Below are 16,824 nucleotides of genomic sequence, written 5' to 3'. Positions count from 1 at the left end.
CCCTTGTCCTTTTTCTTACAAAGGCAACGAAAGAGGAATAGGACAAATTCATTTCTCACTGAAACGTCACTTTGATGCGATTCAAGTGAATTCGTTTATTTATTATATTCATTGGTATTTTAACTGTATAACAGATATGCATGCTCCACAATGACGCGACGTAAACGTAGACAGGTCATTTTTTTATCTTTAACTGTCCAGTTTGGGTGAGCATCATACCAGCCTCAGATTCCTTTTCTATGGGTGAATCCAATGTGGTCTTCTGCTGTTGTAGCCCAACCACCTAGAGGTTTGAAGTATTGCATGCTGGGATGTATTGCATTTTTGCTCACCGTGGATGTAAAGAGCGATTATATGAATCCCTGTATTCTTCCTGACAGCTTGAACCAGTCTGGCCTTTTTCCTCGAACCTCTCCCATCAACAAGGCATTCCGGCCATAGAAGTGTTGCTCACTCAATATTTGTGTCCCAATCCTGTATAAACTCTAGAAACTGTTATATGTGGAAATCCCAGGAGTGCGCAGTTTCTGAAATATGCATATCAGCCCATCTGGTGGCAACAACTATTAAAGTCACAGAGCTCACACTTTTCCCCAATTCTGATCCTTCTGATGCTTGACCTGTATATGTTTGATTTTATGTACTGTGCTACAGCCACGTGATTGGATAACTTCATAAATGAGCAGCTATTCAGGCATTCCTATATTAAAGTGGACAGTGAGTGTAGTTTTGCCCTAACTGTAACATTTCTTACACTGTACAGGACAGGACAGAATACACACTTGAATACAGCTTAATTCAAATCTTAGTGCAAACAAAAATAATGAACAATACTAAAATAAGCATAAGCGATCTCTTTATATATAAACAGATAATTTTAATAGTGAACAATGAGCAAACTAGGCTAATGAATGTGAAAAGAGAAAACGCACATAGGTACGTAGTACAGGATTTCTGAACGTGGGCCCTTTTAATATTTTTGTGATTAGGCTATCCAAAAACAACAACTAACAAAACATCTATTCAAACATCCCAGCAATGCTCTGAACATTTCCTGATGCAAAAATGAACACTACGTAAACACTAAACTGAAAGTAGATTGAAGATAATGGAGAGGTGGCCTACCTGGAAACTGATTATATTTAAAAGAGTCACATATCTACTCAGATTTTTTCCTCTGTAGATAATTTGCATTTATATTATTTCCACTAGATAATTGCACAGCGGCCATTGCTAGAGTAGTGTGTATTATGCAGTGATACATTTCTACTCTATAGTTACATATCTCAGCAGCTGCATTGCTATCATCTGGGCTTGCTGCTAACGCAAAGAAGTCTAAATTTGTCCTTTTCCTCCTTAATCTGACCTTTTCTTCTTTATGTGCTGTGCGTACATAACCGGTACATTTGTCACGTTAGAGCCTGGACTCAGTTGACCAATCAGAGCTTTCAGAGGGCCGCCCTTATTGTCTCGTTGACTCCTTTACAGGGAAGGCAGGGGCGCGATCGATAAACAGCATGAATGTGTGTCTTTGTTTATGAGTATTGAAGGTTGAGCGCATTGAAATGTTACCCGATATAGCTATGAAAATAGCTTACTTATACTTCAAATGTAGCACCAAAGTGGTGTGAAAACTAGTTTGTTTACTGTGAATACAGTGGTATTTACACAAAAGCTGTCACCTGATCGAATTTCTCGTTTCATACACCTGTCATCGGCAAATGATTGAAGAACAATAGCTAGGTATGTGATTAATGTAATTAAGGCATTTTACCAAGACTTGACGAGATGTGAGACGCAAAAGTTACACAATTTGTGCAATACACAAAAATGTATGGTAATTGCTCAGTGGCCGATTTCTTTTGAGATATACCAAAATCTAGGCAACAATTCGGTTTTTTTTTTGTTTTTTGTTTTTTTGGCAAATGGATGGAAACAGTTGGGAGAAAGTATTTTAACTGTGCGTAGACACGTGTCTATGATTGAATGATGAATTGTCTATTCATCTATGATGAATGATTTTGCTTATGCATGAGGATGTGTGTATTTTTCCACACACTCCTGACAATGCGCATACAGTGCCCTCTACTGGTAGAAAAGAGTAATTGTAGGCAAACAAACTATGCGGGTCTTCTATATGGCGTACTGTCATATCATATCTGCATACGTGACAGAGTAACGCTCACAAGCTGCAGACAGTTGACACAGAATGTTTAGTAAAATGACATTTAAAGTTCAAATAGGATTATGCCTTGGAAGAAAAAAAAATAGTTTTTAGGCTGATGGTATCCTGTCTGTGACCTATTGAACCAGTGTTAATGTATTCCTTGATAGAGACTTCAAAGAACTTTTGTACGTCGCTCTGGATAAGAGTATCTGCCAAACGCCAGCAATGTAAAAGTAAATGGAAATGGAAGAGAAGATGGACAAGAAAAGACCATGCCCTTTCATTAAAATCTTAATAAAAATGTAATAAATAAAATTAAACATTCTTATTCATTACAATGTAACAAAAAGAAAAAACAAAAATTAAAGGCATCAATTTTATGTCTTTTAACAACGTTAATGCTGGCCATGAGAGAAAATTGTCAGGACACACAGTTGCACAGCCTTCTGCATATAGGGTTCAATGAGTGCCCATGTTAACCCCATCCACCGCTGAAGCACCTACAGTGAGCCTGTGAGAATCAGAACTAGACTATGCAACAAAGGTGGCCTGGTCTGATGAATCATGTTTTCTTTTGTGTGCAGATTATCTGGGGAAGAGATGGCACCAGGATGGACTATGAGGAGGGAAATGGACAATGTTGTGCTGGGAAATCTTGGGTTCTGACGTGGATGTTGCATTGACACATACTACCTACCTAAATGTTGTTGCAGACCGAGTACACCCCTTCACAGCAACAAAATTGCCTAATGGCAGTGACTTCATTGAGCAGAATAATACAACCTGCCACAGTACAAAAATTGTTCAGGAATGGTTGAAGGAATCTGAGTTCAAGGCGTTAACTTACCCCCCAAAATCCCCAGATCTCAATCCGATCAAGCATCTTCACTACTAAAAACTTGCATAATTTTGACACTGTCAAAAAACGGTGATGCTCTAGGACTTGGCTGTTGGATTTGAGCTTAAAACACCACAAGAATTCATCACCTTGTGCAACCTTATACATTTTTAATATTTCTTATATTTTTAGCAGCACACACATATCCCTATTGTTGTTGTTGTTGCCGTTGTCCTTCAGTTGCTCCCTTTTTGGGGTCACCACAGCAGATTATCTGTTCTGCATTTCTCAATTTTTTTTTTATTTCAAATAATTAATATGAAAAATGCTAAATTGTTGTCAGAGGTTTTGCAGGTATATAACAATTATTATGAAAGGATATTTGAGCTTTGAGTCATGATTGACTGAGCTAGCATTTGCTATCAAGCTGAAATTATCCATCATTTTAATCAAAGTAGCTGATGTACCAACTGTAATATAACAAACTGTAAGTTACTAACTGAAAATCTACAACTAGCATTTACACTCAACACGATAAATCTTTGAGAGAAAAAAAATCACATTCATGATTTTCATCTAGCTCTGACACCTGCAGTAAGTTAACCGAAGGAATGGAATCCGTAAGAATAGAACAGTGCTCTTTTTTTGTTCTGTCAGTGTAACTGGCTAATCTTGTCAAACTACCTCAAGTGTTTGCTAAGTTCATACAGTTAAAAGTAAATTCTTTTGAAATTTATCCATTGTTAGCAACCTTGGTTAATGCCATCACTAGGTTCACTCCAGTGATTAGATGTAAGAGTGGACAACATGGAACCAGTCTGTGCATTTTTGAAGACTTTATTGGGTTGAAATGGGAGTTGCCATCTTGACCAAACTGGTGAGTGTAGTAGAGACAGCCGGACAGGCAGCGGGTCCACTTCTCACTCGGCCACACAGAGGTGGACAGTAAAGAAGTACATTTACTTGAGTACTGTACTTAAGTACACTTTTTGAGTATCTGTCTGTTTGAGTATCTTTATACTTTACTTGAGTATTATTTTTTCTGGATACTTTTTACTTTAACTTCACTACATTTGAAAGACAAATACTCTACTTTTTACTCCACTACATTTCTGTCAATGTCATTGAGTAGAAATGATTTACATTAATCATAGGATGATTTTTTTCATTCTTGTAGCATCACGTGTTGTAAAGTTCAGTGGTTTTCCATAGTTTTTTTAACTCAATTGCTCAATTGATCAATTTCTGACAAACTGGACGAAGATATGCTTTGTATATTATACACCACCAACACATTGAAAATGATGTTAGTTAACACACAAAAATGTATGCTGTGTCCAAATTCTCATACTATGTGTCCTAAATAGTATTCAAAAATAGAATTAGTATGCCCCAAATCGTAGTATACTGAAAAGACTATTCCAAAAATTCCTGGATGTTCTACTACTTCTGGTAGAAATTCAAAGTGCAGAACAATGCACATTCTAATGGATAATATTGCCCACAACGCATTGCACACAGGAGGGAGGAGCCTGGACAATGGTGTAAATGCATATTAAAACGATGTAAATGAATTGTGGAAATATATATAACTCTTTATTAAAGCAGTGTTGCTGTTGGGTGGTTGTACAGCTACAGTTGTGTAGCTGGGTTTTAAAGCAGGTTAGTTTTTTTTTTTTGACCAGTCTTCATTTACAGACCATTTGATTGAAATGTGCATGAGTGGATACACATAAATGTGTACAGGTACATCTCAAAATTTAGAATATAATGAAAAAGGTCAATATTTTTTGTCACTCAGATGAGAAAGTGAAACCCATATATTATATAGATTCATTACACATAGAGTGAAATATTTCAAGCATTTATTTCTTGAAATTGTGATGATTATGGCTTACAGATAAGGAAAACCCAAAATTCTGTGTCTCAGAGAATTAGAATATTGTGAAAAAGTTCAATATTGGAAAGTCATGGTGTCACACCCTAATCAGCTAATTACCTCAAAACAACCTCAAGACTTGACAGTTGTCCAGAAGACAGTCACTGAAACCCTCCACAAGGAGTGTAAGCCACAAAAGGTAATTGCTAAAGAAGCTGGTTGTTCACAGAGTGCTGTATCCAAGCATATTCATAGAAAGTTGATTGGAAGGAAAAAGTGTGGTAGGAGAAGGTGCACCAGCAAAAGGGATAACCGCAGTCTTGAGAGGATTGTCAGGCAAAATCCATTCAAGAATCTGGGGGAGCTTCAGACGAATCCTAGACATGGCCTACAAATGTCGCATTCCTCGTGTCAAGCCACTCCTCAACCAGAGACAACGTCAGAAGCATCTTACCTGGGCTGTGGAGAAAAAGAACTGAACTGTTGCTCAGTGGTCCAAAGTCCTCTTTTCAGATGAAAGTAAGTTTTGCATTTCATTTGGAAATCAAGGTCCCAGAGTCTGGAGGAAGAGTGGAGAGGCACAGAATCCATGTTGCTTGAAGTCCAGTGTGAAGTTTCTACAGTCAGTGATGATTTGGGCTGCCATGTTATCTGCTGGTGTTGGTCCACTGTGTTTTCTGAAGACCACAGTCAACGCAGCCATCTACCAGGAAATCTTAGAGCACTTCATGCTTCCTTCTGTTGACAAGCTTTATGGAGATGCTGATTTCATTTTCCAGCAGCACTTGGCACCTGCCCACACTGCTAAAGGTACCATAAGCTGGTTCAATGACCATGGTGTTACTGTGCTTGATTGGCCAGCAAACTCGCCTGACCTGAACCCCATAGAGAATCTATGGGGTATTGTCAAGAGGAAGATGAGAGACACCAGACCCAACAATGCAGATGACCTGAAGGCTGCTATCAAAGCAACCTGGGCTTCCATTACACCTGAGCAGTGCCACACGCTGATTGCCTCCATGCCATGCCGCATTGATGCAAAAGGAGGCCCAACCAAGTATTGAGTGCATAGAAACGAACATACTTTTCAGAAGCCTGACATTTCTCTTTGAAATATCCTTTTTTATTGATCTTATGTAATATTCTAATTTTCTGAGACACAGAATTTTGGGTTTTCCCTATCTGTAAGCCATAATCATCACAATTTCAAGAAATAAGGTTGCTAGTAAGTATTGCATACAACAATGCAACAATAATAAAACAATGCGTTGACATTTACTTTTGATACTTAAGTACTTTTATAAACAAGTACTTTTACTTAAGTAAAAATCTGTCTTTACAACTTTTACTTGTAATGGAGTAATGTTTGACCAGTAGTATTTGTACTTTCACTCAAGTAAGGAAGTTGTGTACTTCGTCCACCTCTGCGGCCACATTAGTGACACTTGTATGTGAGAGTGGATGTTATTACCTGAACTGAAATTTAACATGTTGAAATGACTCAAAGTGCAAGTAAAGTATTAAAACAAGTAAAGTAAGTTTAAGTAGTTAATGTAAGCTGATGTAAGAAAAAATATACTGGTAAACAGCATTTACACTCAACACAATCTATCTACTTTTGAGGGACAACAATCACTGCTCACTACATCTGAATGGAGAAGCGCTTATGTTCTTTGTGTCAGTTTGCTAACTCCCTGCTATGGGATGTTTATGAGACTGGGGTAGAGGGAACACTGATCGGATAATCACATCCATTCCTGGAAGACATGCCTGGATTTCTACAGGTTTATAGGTCTATGACGCACAAGCCCCGCCCACTTCCTCTTTGCACTTTCCCGCGAATGTTCTGCACAGCTTGTGTGCATGCGAAGCAGCCTAGCATTTCAATTATACAATTTTGTTCAAACAGCTATGGCAAAACAAAGCTCCATTTTTAATTTCTTTAAAAAGTCGCCGCCAGCCGTCGGGAAAACAAAATCTAATCCGACTCCAGCCGAAGCAGATTTGCCTTCAGTTTCCAAATCCAGCAGTTTCCCCAAGGAGGAAGCTAAGCAAGCCGCCCCAAACAGCAAGAAGGCTGCGGGAAACCCCAGCAAGTCTCTGGCTAAAGTCGGTCATGTCAAAACTTTGGGACAAAGAGCTGCGGACACAAACCAGAGGTGTGGGGAAAATAAACTGACCTAACTGCAGTGTATTCTTGTAGCGAATGCATGTAGCTGAGTAACTAGTTTCTAGGCTAATAGCTTAAACATGTCGAGCTAGCCTAGCTAATTTAAGTGAAAACTGATGAAATGACGCACTTTGTGGGACACTGGGCTCGTTAGTGTTGTTGGTGTTTTGCTAATAATAAGCTTGAGACGTTTAGGCCTGATGCACACAACTCTCGCCATTTCAAGTTTTCCTGGCGGGAGATAGAATGCTGGGCAGATGCCTTGGATCATTTTGCACTCATTGATGTGCCATTTGCAACGAAATTAGATTTCTGTAGGGTGCTGGATTAATGATTAATTAAACCAAACTAACATGTGAAACGTTTCAATGTTTGTAAGCACTTTTCTCAGTCTCTATCTATCTATCTATCTATCTATCTATCTATCTATCTATCTATCCATCCATCTATCCATCCATCCACACCGATCAGGCATAACATTGTGAGCACTGAGAGTTGAAGTGAATAACACTGATTATCTCCTCATCATCTCTAGTGGAGTCCATGCCTTGATGGGTCAGGGCTGTTTAGGCAGCAAAATGGGGGGACCAACACAATATTAAGCAGGTGGTCATAATGTTATGCCTGATCATGATTAAATATATATATATGATGTGTATAGTTATTTTTTTTCTAAGAGCAAATGTCTCATTTCCTCAGAGTGAATGTATGAACATTTTTCATTTTATACTTTGAACATTTTTTAGCTCTTCATTCTCCTTTCATGCGGGTGATCTGGTATGGGCAAAACTAGAAGGACATCCATGGTGGCCCTGCATGATAGTGCCCCAGCCATTGAATGGGCAGCAGATGAGGGGCAGAGGCCAAGATCAGAGAGTGCATGTCCATTTTTTTGATGAGCCAGCAACCAGGGGTTGGGTCAGAACGAAGTACATTCGAGAATATAAAGGTGAGCAGAGGTTGCATGACATCTGGAGTTATATTGGCACAGATTAAGCAATCCAAGAATGAATGCATTTTGGTTATGCCTAACAGGTTCAGATAGTGCTGATGCCAAAGCGGGTGGTTTGTTCTTCAGTGGCAAGCCTGTGATTCGCAAGGCTATGGAGTTGGCAGACTATGTGCTGCAGGACAGTCCTGAACAACGACTTAAGATGCCTGTTTGTATGGATGCCTCTGATGAGGAAGCAGAGGAGGAAGAAATGATGGAGGTAAGAAGCAATGTTAAGTTTATATTTCTATCATATATTTTTTTTTACATTTTCAAAATGAATACATAAATTATTTTTTCCTTATTATTTCTGCTTTTAATATGAATTTTTATTTTTATATTATAATTTTTATTTTATTTATTTAATATGGTAATTATTGTAGTGTAATTTGTTTGTTTTTGTTGTCAGATCTGCTGAAGTTAAACCTGAATTAAAGAATAAAGTTTAAATGCATTCATATATTCCAAAAATAATTTTTAAAACAGAAATTAAAATATAATAGAAATCTGAATTGAAATACATTGATTTAGCGTTGACAGTCTTAAGGGAAAAATATGCAAATGTTCTGAATAATCATGTTTGTTAAAAATGTATGTAGTTTCATTGTTTGAGTGGGACATTTTAAGCCTAGTGAGTAGTTTATTTTATATCATCGTTTCTTTATTCTTTTGAAGGGTAACAGTAATATTTTAGTTGACTGTATGTCTTGACCTAGGATAGATATTTCTTTTATTTGGTTTTGGTTTTCTTTACTGTAAGGCAAACTTGACAATTAAACTTGACTTGACAATTAAACATGTATGGGAAGGAGCAATTTTGTATTATTATGTGAAATCACATTCTCTGTAGGTTGAAAAATCAACACTATCAGATGAAGAACTGTCAGAAGGAGAGGTTCAGAAGGTGAAGCCTAGTAGGCGTTCATCACGTGCAGCAGCGGAGAATGCTCAGAAACCCAAACGTCGGCGTATTGTGGTGGCCTCTGACAGTGAGGACAGTGGTGAGGAGTTCAAGCCAGATCAAGCAGAAACCAGCAGTGAGGATGAGGGTGAAGATGGGGTCATCAGTGATGCGGAGGAGAGTACACCTGCATCTGAACCGGACAGTCCTGTGAAACCTGTAAAACGAAAGCGTGTATCAGAGAAAACTGTTAAAACAAAAAACACGGCTATGCATTCAGAGATCCAGAAGCGCAATCCTGTGAGTCTTGCAGCTGACACAAAGTCACGTCTGTCTGCTTTTTCTGCTCCTGACAGCTTTGAGAGTCAGGGCAATGCTGCAGGAAACCAGGATGTGACTGGTGTGTGGGACCATGAAAAACTGGATTGGTTCCAGGATGGCAAACGAAAGGATGCTCAGAGGAGGCGTCAGTCCGATAATGACTATGACCCAACCACTTTATATGTGCCTGAAGATTTTCTTAACAGGGTTACGCCTGGTATGCGTCGGTGGTGGCAGCTCAAGTCAGAGATGTTTGATACTGTTCTTTTCTATAAAGTTGGCAAATTTTATGAGCTGTACCACATGGATGCTGTGATTGGTGTCAATGAGTTGGGGCTTACTTTCATGAAAGGCACCTGGGCACATTCTGGTTTCCCTGAGATAGGTTTTGGCCGTTTCTCTGATGTACTTGTACAAAAAGGTTTCAAAGTGGCACGCATAGAACAGACTGAAACCCCTGAAATGATGGAAGCACGATGTAAGGCTATGGTGCGTCCCACTAAATTTGATCGTGTAGTTCGGAGAGAGGTATGCAGAATAATCACCCGTGGCACCCAGACGTATAGTGTGCTTGATGGTGCCCCTTCTGAGTCAGAGAGCAAGTACCTGCTGAGTGTGAAAGAAAAGAATCAGGAAGAAAATTTAGGCCAATGCCACATATATGGGGTCAGCTTCATTGACAGCTCTGTGGGGCGCTTTTATGTAGGCCAGTTCCAAGATGACCGCCACTGTTCCCGTCTGCGTACCTTACTGGCACATTATGTGCCAGCCCAGGTGCTGTTCGAGAAGGGTAATTTGTCAGCTGATACACGAAAAATCTTCAAGACTTCTCTCTCCTCAGCAATGCATGAGAATCTCAATGCTGGCTCACAATTCTGGGATGCCCAGAAAACCCTGAAAACCTTGGCAGATGAAGACTACTTCAAAGAAAGTAGAGAAGAGGGTGGTAATTCTTCAGGATCATATCTCCCCGAAGTTCTAAAAGCAATGACTTCAGAAAGTGACTCTCTGGGTCTTACTCCTAAAGAAGGATATGAACTTGCTCTCTCTGCACTTGGGGGATGCATATTCTATCTTAAAAAATGTCTGGTGGATCACGAACTTCTTTCCATGGCTAACTTTCAAGAATATGTTCCAGTGGATGTGGAGATACAACAGTCAGAGAATGAATCAAATTTCTTTGCCCAAACGCGCCAGCACATGGTTCTGGATGGAGTGACACTGGCCAACCTTGAGATTCTCCAGAATAGTTCTACTGGAGGCACAGAAGGTACTCTGCTTGAACAGTTGGACACCTGCTGTACTCCTTTTGGTAAGAGGCTACTAAAACAATGGCTCTGTGGTCCCCTCTGTAACCCAGCCTCAATTAATGATCGGTTAAATGCTCTTGAAGACCTAATGGCTGTTCCAGCACAAGCTACTGAGGTTACAGAACTCCTGAAGAAACTTCCAGACCTTGAGAGGTTACTCAGCAAAATCCATAGTATTGGTACTCCTCTGAAGGGAAAAGATCACCCAGACAGCAGAGCAGTTCTTTATGAGGAGACTGTCTATAGCAAGCGCAAGATTGCTGATTTCCTTTCAACTCTGGAAGGGTTCAAAACCATGCAGGAAATAGTGTCAATTATGGAGTCCGTCTCGGAGAAATTCCAATCCAAATTGTTGCGGCAAGTAGTGATCCTAAAAACAAGAAGTGACGAGGGGTTGTTTCCCGATCTTGGACCTGAGCTTACCCGCTGGGACACAGCTTTTGACCATCAAAAAGCGCGTACAACTGGTGTGATCACACCCAAGGCTGGCTTTGACCCAGAGTATGATCAGGCTCTGAATGGCATCAAGGAATGTGAGAGAAATCTGCAAGACTACTTGGGTCGACAGAAGAAGAGACTTGGCTGCAAGAATCTATCTTATTGGGGCACAGGACGGAATCGCTATCAAATGGAGGTTCCAGACAGTGTTTCTGACAGGAGCATACCAGAAGAATTTGAGGTTAGGTCCACAAAGAAAGGCTGGAAAAGATACTCAACAAAGGAGATTGAGCATATGTTCTCAGAGCTGCAGAGCTGGGAGGACAAAAGGGATGCATCATTGAAAGATTGCATGAGGAAACTGTTTTACAACTTCGATAAAAACTACAGAGACTGGCAGACTGCTGTGGAGTGCATGTCTGTTCTTGGTAAGGAGAAAAATAATTATTTGTTTCAAATCTTTCTTTCCCTCCATTTTGTCACTAATTACAAGAAAGTGTTTTATCCAGTTTTTTTTACTCTTAAAAAATGCTGACTGCTAAAGTAGCCTTTCAGCAAATTCACTTTTTCTAAGAAAATGATTCATGAAACTCTAAGTAGAATAGTTATTATCATCAGACTAAAATCAGATCATGGTAAAACGTGAATTTGATTTTTAGGTAATTTATTAAAATATTCATTATTGTAAATCTAGTTCTTTAATTATTTTCATTATACTGTTAATTTTCAGTTTTTGGACAGTAAACCCCCAAGTGTCCGTAGCCACTGTATTCAGATGTGTCCGTGTCTAGTCTGTTTATATTTACGTTTACGGCATTTGGCATACGCCCTTATCCATAGCGACTTACATTTATCTTATTTATACACCTGAGTAATTAAGGGTTAATGGCCTTGCTCAGGGGCCCAGCAGTGGTAGCTTGGTGGACCTGGGTTTTTGAATTCACAACCTTCTGATCACTACCAAAAGGGACCATTACATTTGTGTTGAACCCTGTTTCTGACATCTAATAAGTGCAATAGTGATTTATAGTGTCTGTACTGTTGCAGATGTGCTGTTGAGTTTGTCCCGATACAGCCAGAGTGGGAATGGGCCGATGGCAAAACCAAAGATTGTTCTGCCAGGAAATGGCCCCCATTCTTCCCCTTTCCTGGACCTCAGAGGGTCTCGGCACCCCTGTGTCACCAAAACCTATTTTGGTGATGACTTTATTCCCAATGACATCTGTATTGGTTGTCCTAGCAGTGAGGAAGAGGGGAGTGAAAACAAGAAGGCACTAGCCCCATGTGTACTTGTTACAGGGCCAAACATGGGAGGCAAGTCAACCCTAATGAGACAGGTGAGTTTATTCTTGTGGACTGTTTGGGGCATAATTTTAATTAGTAAATACCTTGTGTGAAATTTGCATTGATGGAGTTTTTTTGATGTGGGCAGGTTATTGGTTTGGGTAAATGCTATTTAAGCTTCTTTTGATTCAGATCAGCTGCAGATCATATTGGAACAGTAAAAGGAGAGGCCTAAAGGTATAGGATAAGCAGGACCCCTTGTATGTTCAAGATTTTTAGAAGTTTTTTCCCCAGTAAATTATTAGTGGACAGGGTTTTACCAGTGTAGGGAAACACTGACTGTATAGTGTAATGTTTTAGTTATTTGGACATAATGGACATTTTTTGCTCTAGTGTGGCCTGATTGTGATCTTGGCACAGCTGGGCTGCTATGTACCTGCTGAAAGCCTGTGTCTAACCCCCGTGGACCGAGTGTTCACACGCCTCGGTGCCTCAGATCGTATCATGTCTGGTAAGTTCCCTGATATTTCTTATGTAGTGCTACTTAAGTTGCTTGTTTAAGTTTCAAACAAAGACATTTTTAATGCAAGAAATTACTTGTAAGAAGAAATCACCTGACTTCTGGATGTTCATGTTTACCCTTTTTCTATAATTAGGTGAGAGTACATTCTTTGTGGAGCTTAGTGAAACAGCCAGTATCCTCTTGCATGGAACCACTCATTCACTTGTTCTTCTTGATGAACTGGGTAACACACTTATGCTGTTTTTAACATATCCTTATAATGCGTTTTTGTCTTCAAAGTCTGAAATGCACCCAATACACCCTCTGTGCCACATTTAATGTGATTGACTATAGGCAGGGGTACAGCAACCTATGATGGCACAGCCATAGCAAGTGCAGTGGTGAAGGAACTTTCCAAGAGGATCTGCTGCCGAACTCTGTTCTCCACCCACTACCACTCACTCGTAGAAGACTACGCTCAGGAGTCTGCTGTTAAACTTGGTCACATGGTGAGTCTTGGTTATATTTTGTAGCTCTGAGACTGAGATGGATCAAATGATAATTATTCATCTATTTAGCTGAACAACAAATGGCCTGTCCTAGTAATAGCATAGATGTTGTTCGTAATTAATCGATATGAAAATATTAAATTCAACTTATGACTATTAGTCATACAACATAGTGAAAGCTAAATTTAACTAATCATGTTGCTAAAATGCAATATGTGGATTAAAAAACAACTGCTCCAACACTATTTTTCTGTTGAATTTTTTTGTAATATATAATGCATTGTATTTTGACTTACAGGTGAACCATGCAGCATTAGATTAGTTAACAAAAGATTTGCAGCTTAAGTTAACTATTCGGGAAGAAAAAATGCTGCTATGCACCATGTACATTCATCAAGAAAGGGAAATGTAAATCTACCTGCTTAGTATATATTAGAGGGTGATGACATTAGTTGTGGTTTTAAAACTTGTGATCTACATTTGCACTCAGGCGTGCATGGTGGAGAATGAATGTGATGAGGATCCTAGCCAAGAGACAATCACTTTCCTGTATAAGTTTATCAGTGGTGCTTGTCCTAAGAGCTATGGATTTAATGCTGCACGCCTTGCTGCTATCCCTGAAGAGGTGATTCAGTCAGGACATTGTAAAGCCCGTGAGTTTGAGAGGAGCACCATGGCTCTGAGGATCTTCAAGTGAGAAACATAGAATTTAATGTTAAAAATTATTCAAAACAGGCTCTCCAGTATGCAATGTGAGATTTCTTACATATATTTTTTATTATATTTTCTCTTTAGGAAAGTGTGTTCATTTGCTGAAGATCCCACAACCAACCACGAACAGTTTGCTAGACTTGTTCAGATGACTGGTAACCTGTACTAGAAGACAGTTGTACTCTGTATAAAATGGCTACTGTTCAACTGGAAAGTATTTTCACTACTACTGAGCTAATAAAATTTACTCTCAAAAACTAGGAAATTAGATCTTTGATTGTTGCTAACATCTACATAATGATTAATTACTTCACAATGTATTAAATCTAGTTTTCATGGAACATGCATAAAAATTCAGACTGTATAAGAACCCAATCACCAAATGCTGTCACAGGGGGAAAAAAAAGTCTGTGTTAATCTAAACTTCAGTTAAGCCCTTCAGTGGGGGGTGAGCTTTACATTTTCTGCAGTAGAGTAGCTGATTTATTTGGTTTAACCTTTTTACTCAGAACATTTTGAGGAAACTGTAACAATCAGTGATGTGAACGCTACTAGAGGTATTCACCAGTCATTATTGGGTGGAGTGCTATTTACCGAGGAAGAGTAATCTCAAGGAGGACAGGTTAGATGAATTATACAGTCATTAAAAAAAAGCATTTAAACAGGCATTTTCAAAATTAAGAACATACATATGATCCAGTCTTTACTCCATTAAGCTTGTGAAAACACTCATTCTGCCATTTAAACACAATTTCCCTTAAAAAAACAAACTTGTTTTTCATATTCACTTTTCCTGATAAATCTCTTTCACAGAAAGAATACATCCTGCACCATGAGTACAATTATAGTCAAGTCTCAAAAGGTATAACAACTCCCATAATTAATATTTAATAAAATAATAAAAAAAACAAACATTCAAGTACAATTAGGATTTCAAAATACAAAACTACAAGTAAGCATTAAAACGGAATACCATTTAATTTGTTTAAAAATGCTGCTGGTCGTAGTTATCACCATACATACACCATATTGTGGCAATAAATTCTTGAATACAGGCACTAAGAAACTGGTAAAACTGCTCTTCCAGAAATGAACCAGCAATCTTTTACCAAGTTTCTTCCAGCACTACCCAAAATTAGTCAGTGACTCAATGTGAATGTTTGCATTTATCACCTCCCACCTCTCTTGGGAAAGAAAGCAGGTGAACCTTATATATAACCGTTATATATTCTGTCTTGCTTTCTTTTTTCTCTAAGTATTCTGAATCTATAATTAATGAAAATGACAAATAGAATTATTTCTAAAATAATTTAAACACATGATGGAGGAGTGCTTGGGACCCACCAGTCTGATCTGTTGGATTTATATTGGATCATATTCGACACTCTCCTGATCCAATGACAATTTACACTGTGAATAATGACAACATAGATCTGGCATGTGAACATCTGAAATTATTGCCCTTATTCTAGCCTTATATGTATTCAAACATGTAATTTAGTAACAGCAGCTTGCAGAGTCTGCTTATTTATGTCTGGATTGTGGCCTCTCCTCAAAGTATTTTCAAGATGGAAAATGGGGCAGCAGTAGATCATTAAGGAGTGGTGTGTAGTCTCATGAGGTCACAGACTCAGTTGTGCTGCAGTGTGCTGGACTCTATAGGAGGAGCGGAGTCATACAGTGTATCTGTATCATGTGTCGGCTCTCCGGCTAACATGCACGGGTTTGACAATGTCCCTGCACCACAGTCACAGAAAAACCTGGGGAGTAAAGACATTACACAGTTTACACAGAAGACAGGAGAACCAGTCTCACACTTTAAAAACTAGTTATTAATAGAGGTCTCAAAACCCAAATCCAGACGGAAGTAGAGCACTCTAAAGAACTTTCACAGAACGGCAACGTATGCCTGATGGGACTGACCTATCGTGTCTAATAAACTCTACATCATGTCCTTGATGACACTTTTTGATGCAATTCACACAAATTGCATTGCGGTCCGTTGTGTTACAGGTGTGACATCTGCATAAAAAAAGCAATTAAATTAGTTTAGTCAATTCTACACCATGTGAAATTCTTAAAGATTTATTACTAATGATTTCGAAAAGAATGTTAGCTTGAGGAATGGTGTTACCTGTAAAAATCATGCATTGGATAGCTGGTGTAACTGGAAATCTTATACAGGCACTGTCCACGGCTCACTGCTTTTTCGATGGCGTCTTGATTGTTCATTATCTTATTGTCTGTGTTTAAGGATGATTATTTTAAAAGGCTTTCATAACCAGCAAGCAGATATAGTCTTGACTATCCTCAACATTCTCACCTTTCATTGTCACATTGACACCAGATGCAAGAAACAACCCACCAAAGCGGTTGTTAAAAATCTGATTTCCTTCTAAAGTTGCAGTTGCATGGTTTGTGATCTCTATACCTGTTTTACACATTCAAATGATTAGACAAAAGGCACATTTTTCACATTACTCTAAAACAGGGGTCTCTAACCTTTTTCCTTCTGAGAACTAGCATCTTAATTGTTGATTTAATTAATTTAACACAACATGTTTGCTGAATAGACCAGCAGTTATTATTGATTTCGTTCCTTCACATTGATTGTTATTTATCTGCAAACTGTTACTTACAAGTCCCGACACATACTATGATGGCCTCAGCAAGACTAAGAGACATTTTTCGAATACCTTTTGTTATTGAGACCTGAAATTGTACTGGACTTTGTGATTTAAATAATAGTATATTTATGCCATTCATATGCATGTGCAATGCATATACAATATTAAACAGTTCT

The 16,824-nt window shown here is 38.7% G+C and overlaps 2 protein-coding genes across 4 annotated transcripts in view; one reads left to right on the top strand and one right to left on the bottom strand.

The window, feature by feature from the left end:
* The first annotated feature begins 6,665 nt into the window (after positions 1-6,665).
* On the top strand, positions 6,666-14,738 carry msh6 (mutS homolog 6 (E. coli)). The gene is given in 11 exon segments (XM_058381579.1): positions 6,666-6,776; positions 6,778-7,043; positions 7,801-8,003; positions 8,090-8,265; positions 8,896-11,443; positions 12,063-12,352; positions 12,693-12,810; positions 12,956-13,045; positions 13,156-13,310; positions 13,801-14,003; positions 14,106-14,738. Coding segments are annotated over 11 exon segments (4,230 nt in total). The 5' UTR covers positions 6,666-6,680; the 3' UTR covers positions 14,191-14,738.
* A 155-nt stretch (positions 14,739-14,893) lies between these two features.
* fbxo11a (F-box protein 11a) overlaps positions 14,894-16,824 on the bottom strand; it is a 21,180-nt gene continuing 19,249 nt past the window's right edge. For 2 of the 3 annotated variants that reach the window (XM_058381600.1, XM_058381592.1), the window contains 4 exons: positions 16,345-16,452; positions 16,156-16,264; positions 15,945-16,043; positions 14,894-15,781 (listed from right to left, as the gene is read on the bottom strand). In XM_058381600.1, the coding sequence (XP_058237583.1) occupies positions 15,652-15,781; positions 15,945-16,043; positions 16,156-16,264; positions 16,345-16,452 (446 nt within the window). In that variant the 3' untranslated portion in view covers positions 14,894-15,651. The remainder of the gene's footprint in view (positions 15,782-15,944; positions 16,044-16,155; positions 16,265-16,344; positions 16,453-16,824) is intronic. The other variant, XM_058381608.1, reaches the window with a different exon arrangement.

Source organism: Hemibagrus wyckioides, linkage group LG03 (genome assembly GCF_019097595.1).
Source record: "Hemibagrus wyckioides isolate EC202008001 linkage group LG03, SWU_Hwy_1.0, whole genome shotgun sequence".
In the NCBI taxonomy this organism is placed as follows: Eukaryota; Metazoa; Chordata; class Actinopteri; order Siluriformes; family Bagridae; genus Hemibagrus; species Hemibagrus wyckioides.
The sequence above is the reverse complement of the archived record's forward strand: the minus strand, read 5'-3'. Positions and strand labels throughout refer to the sequence as shown.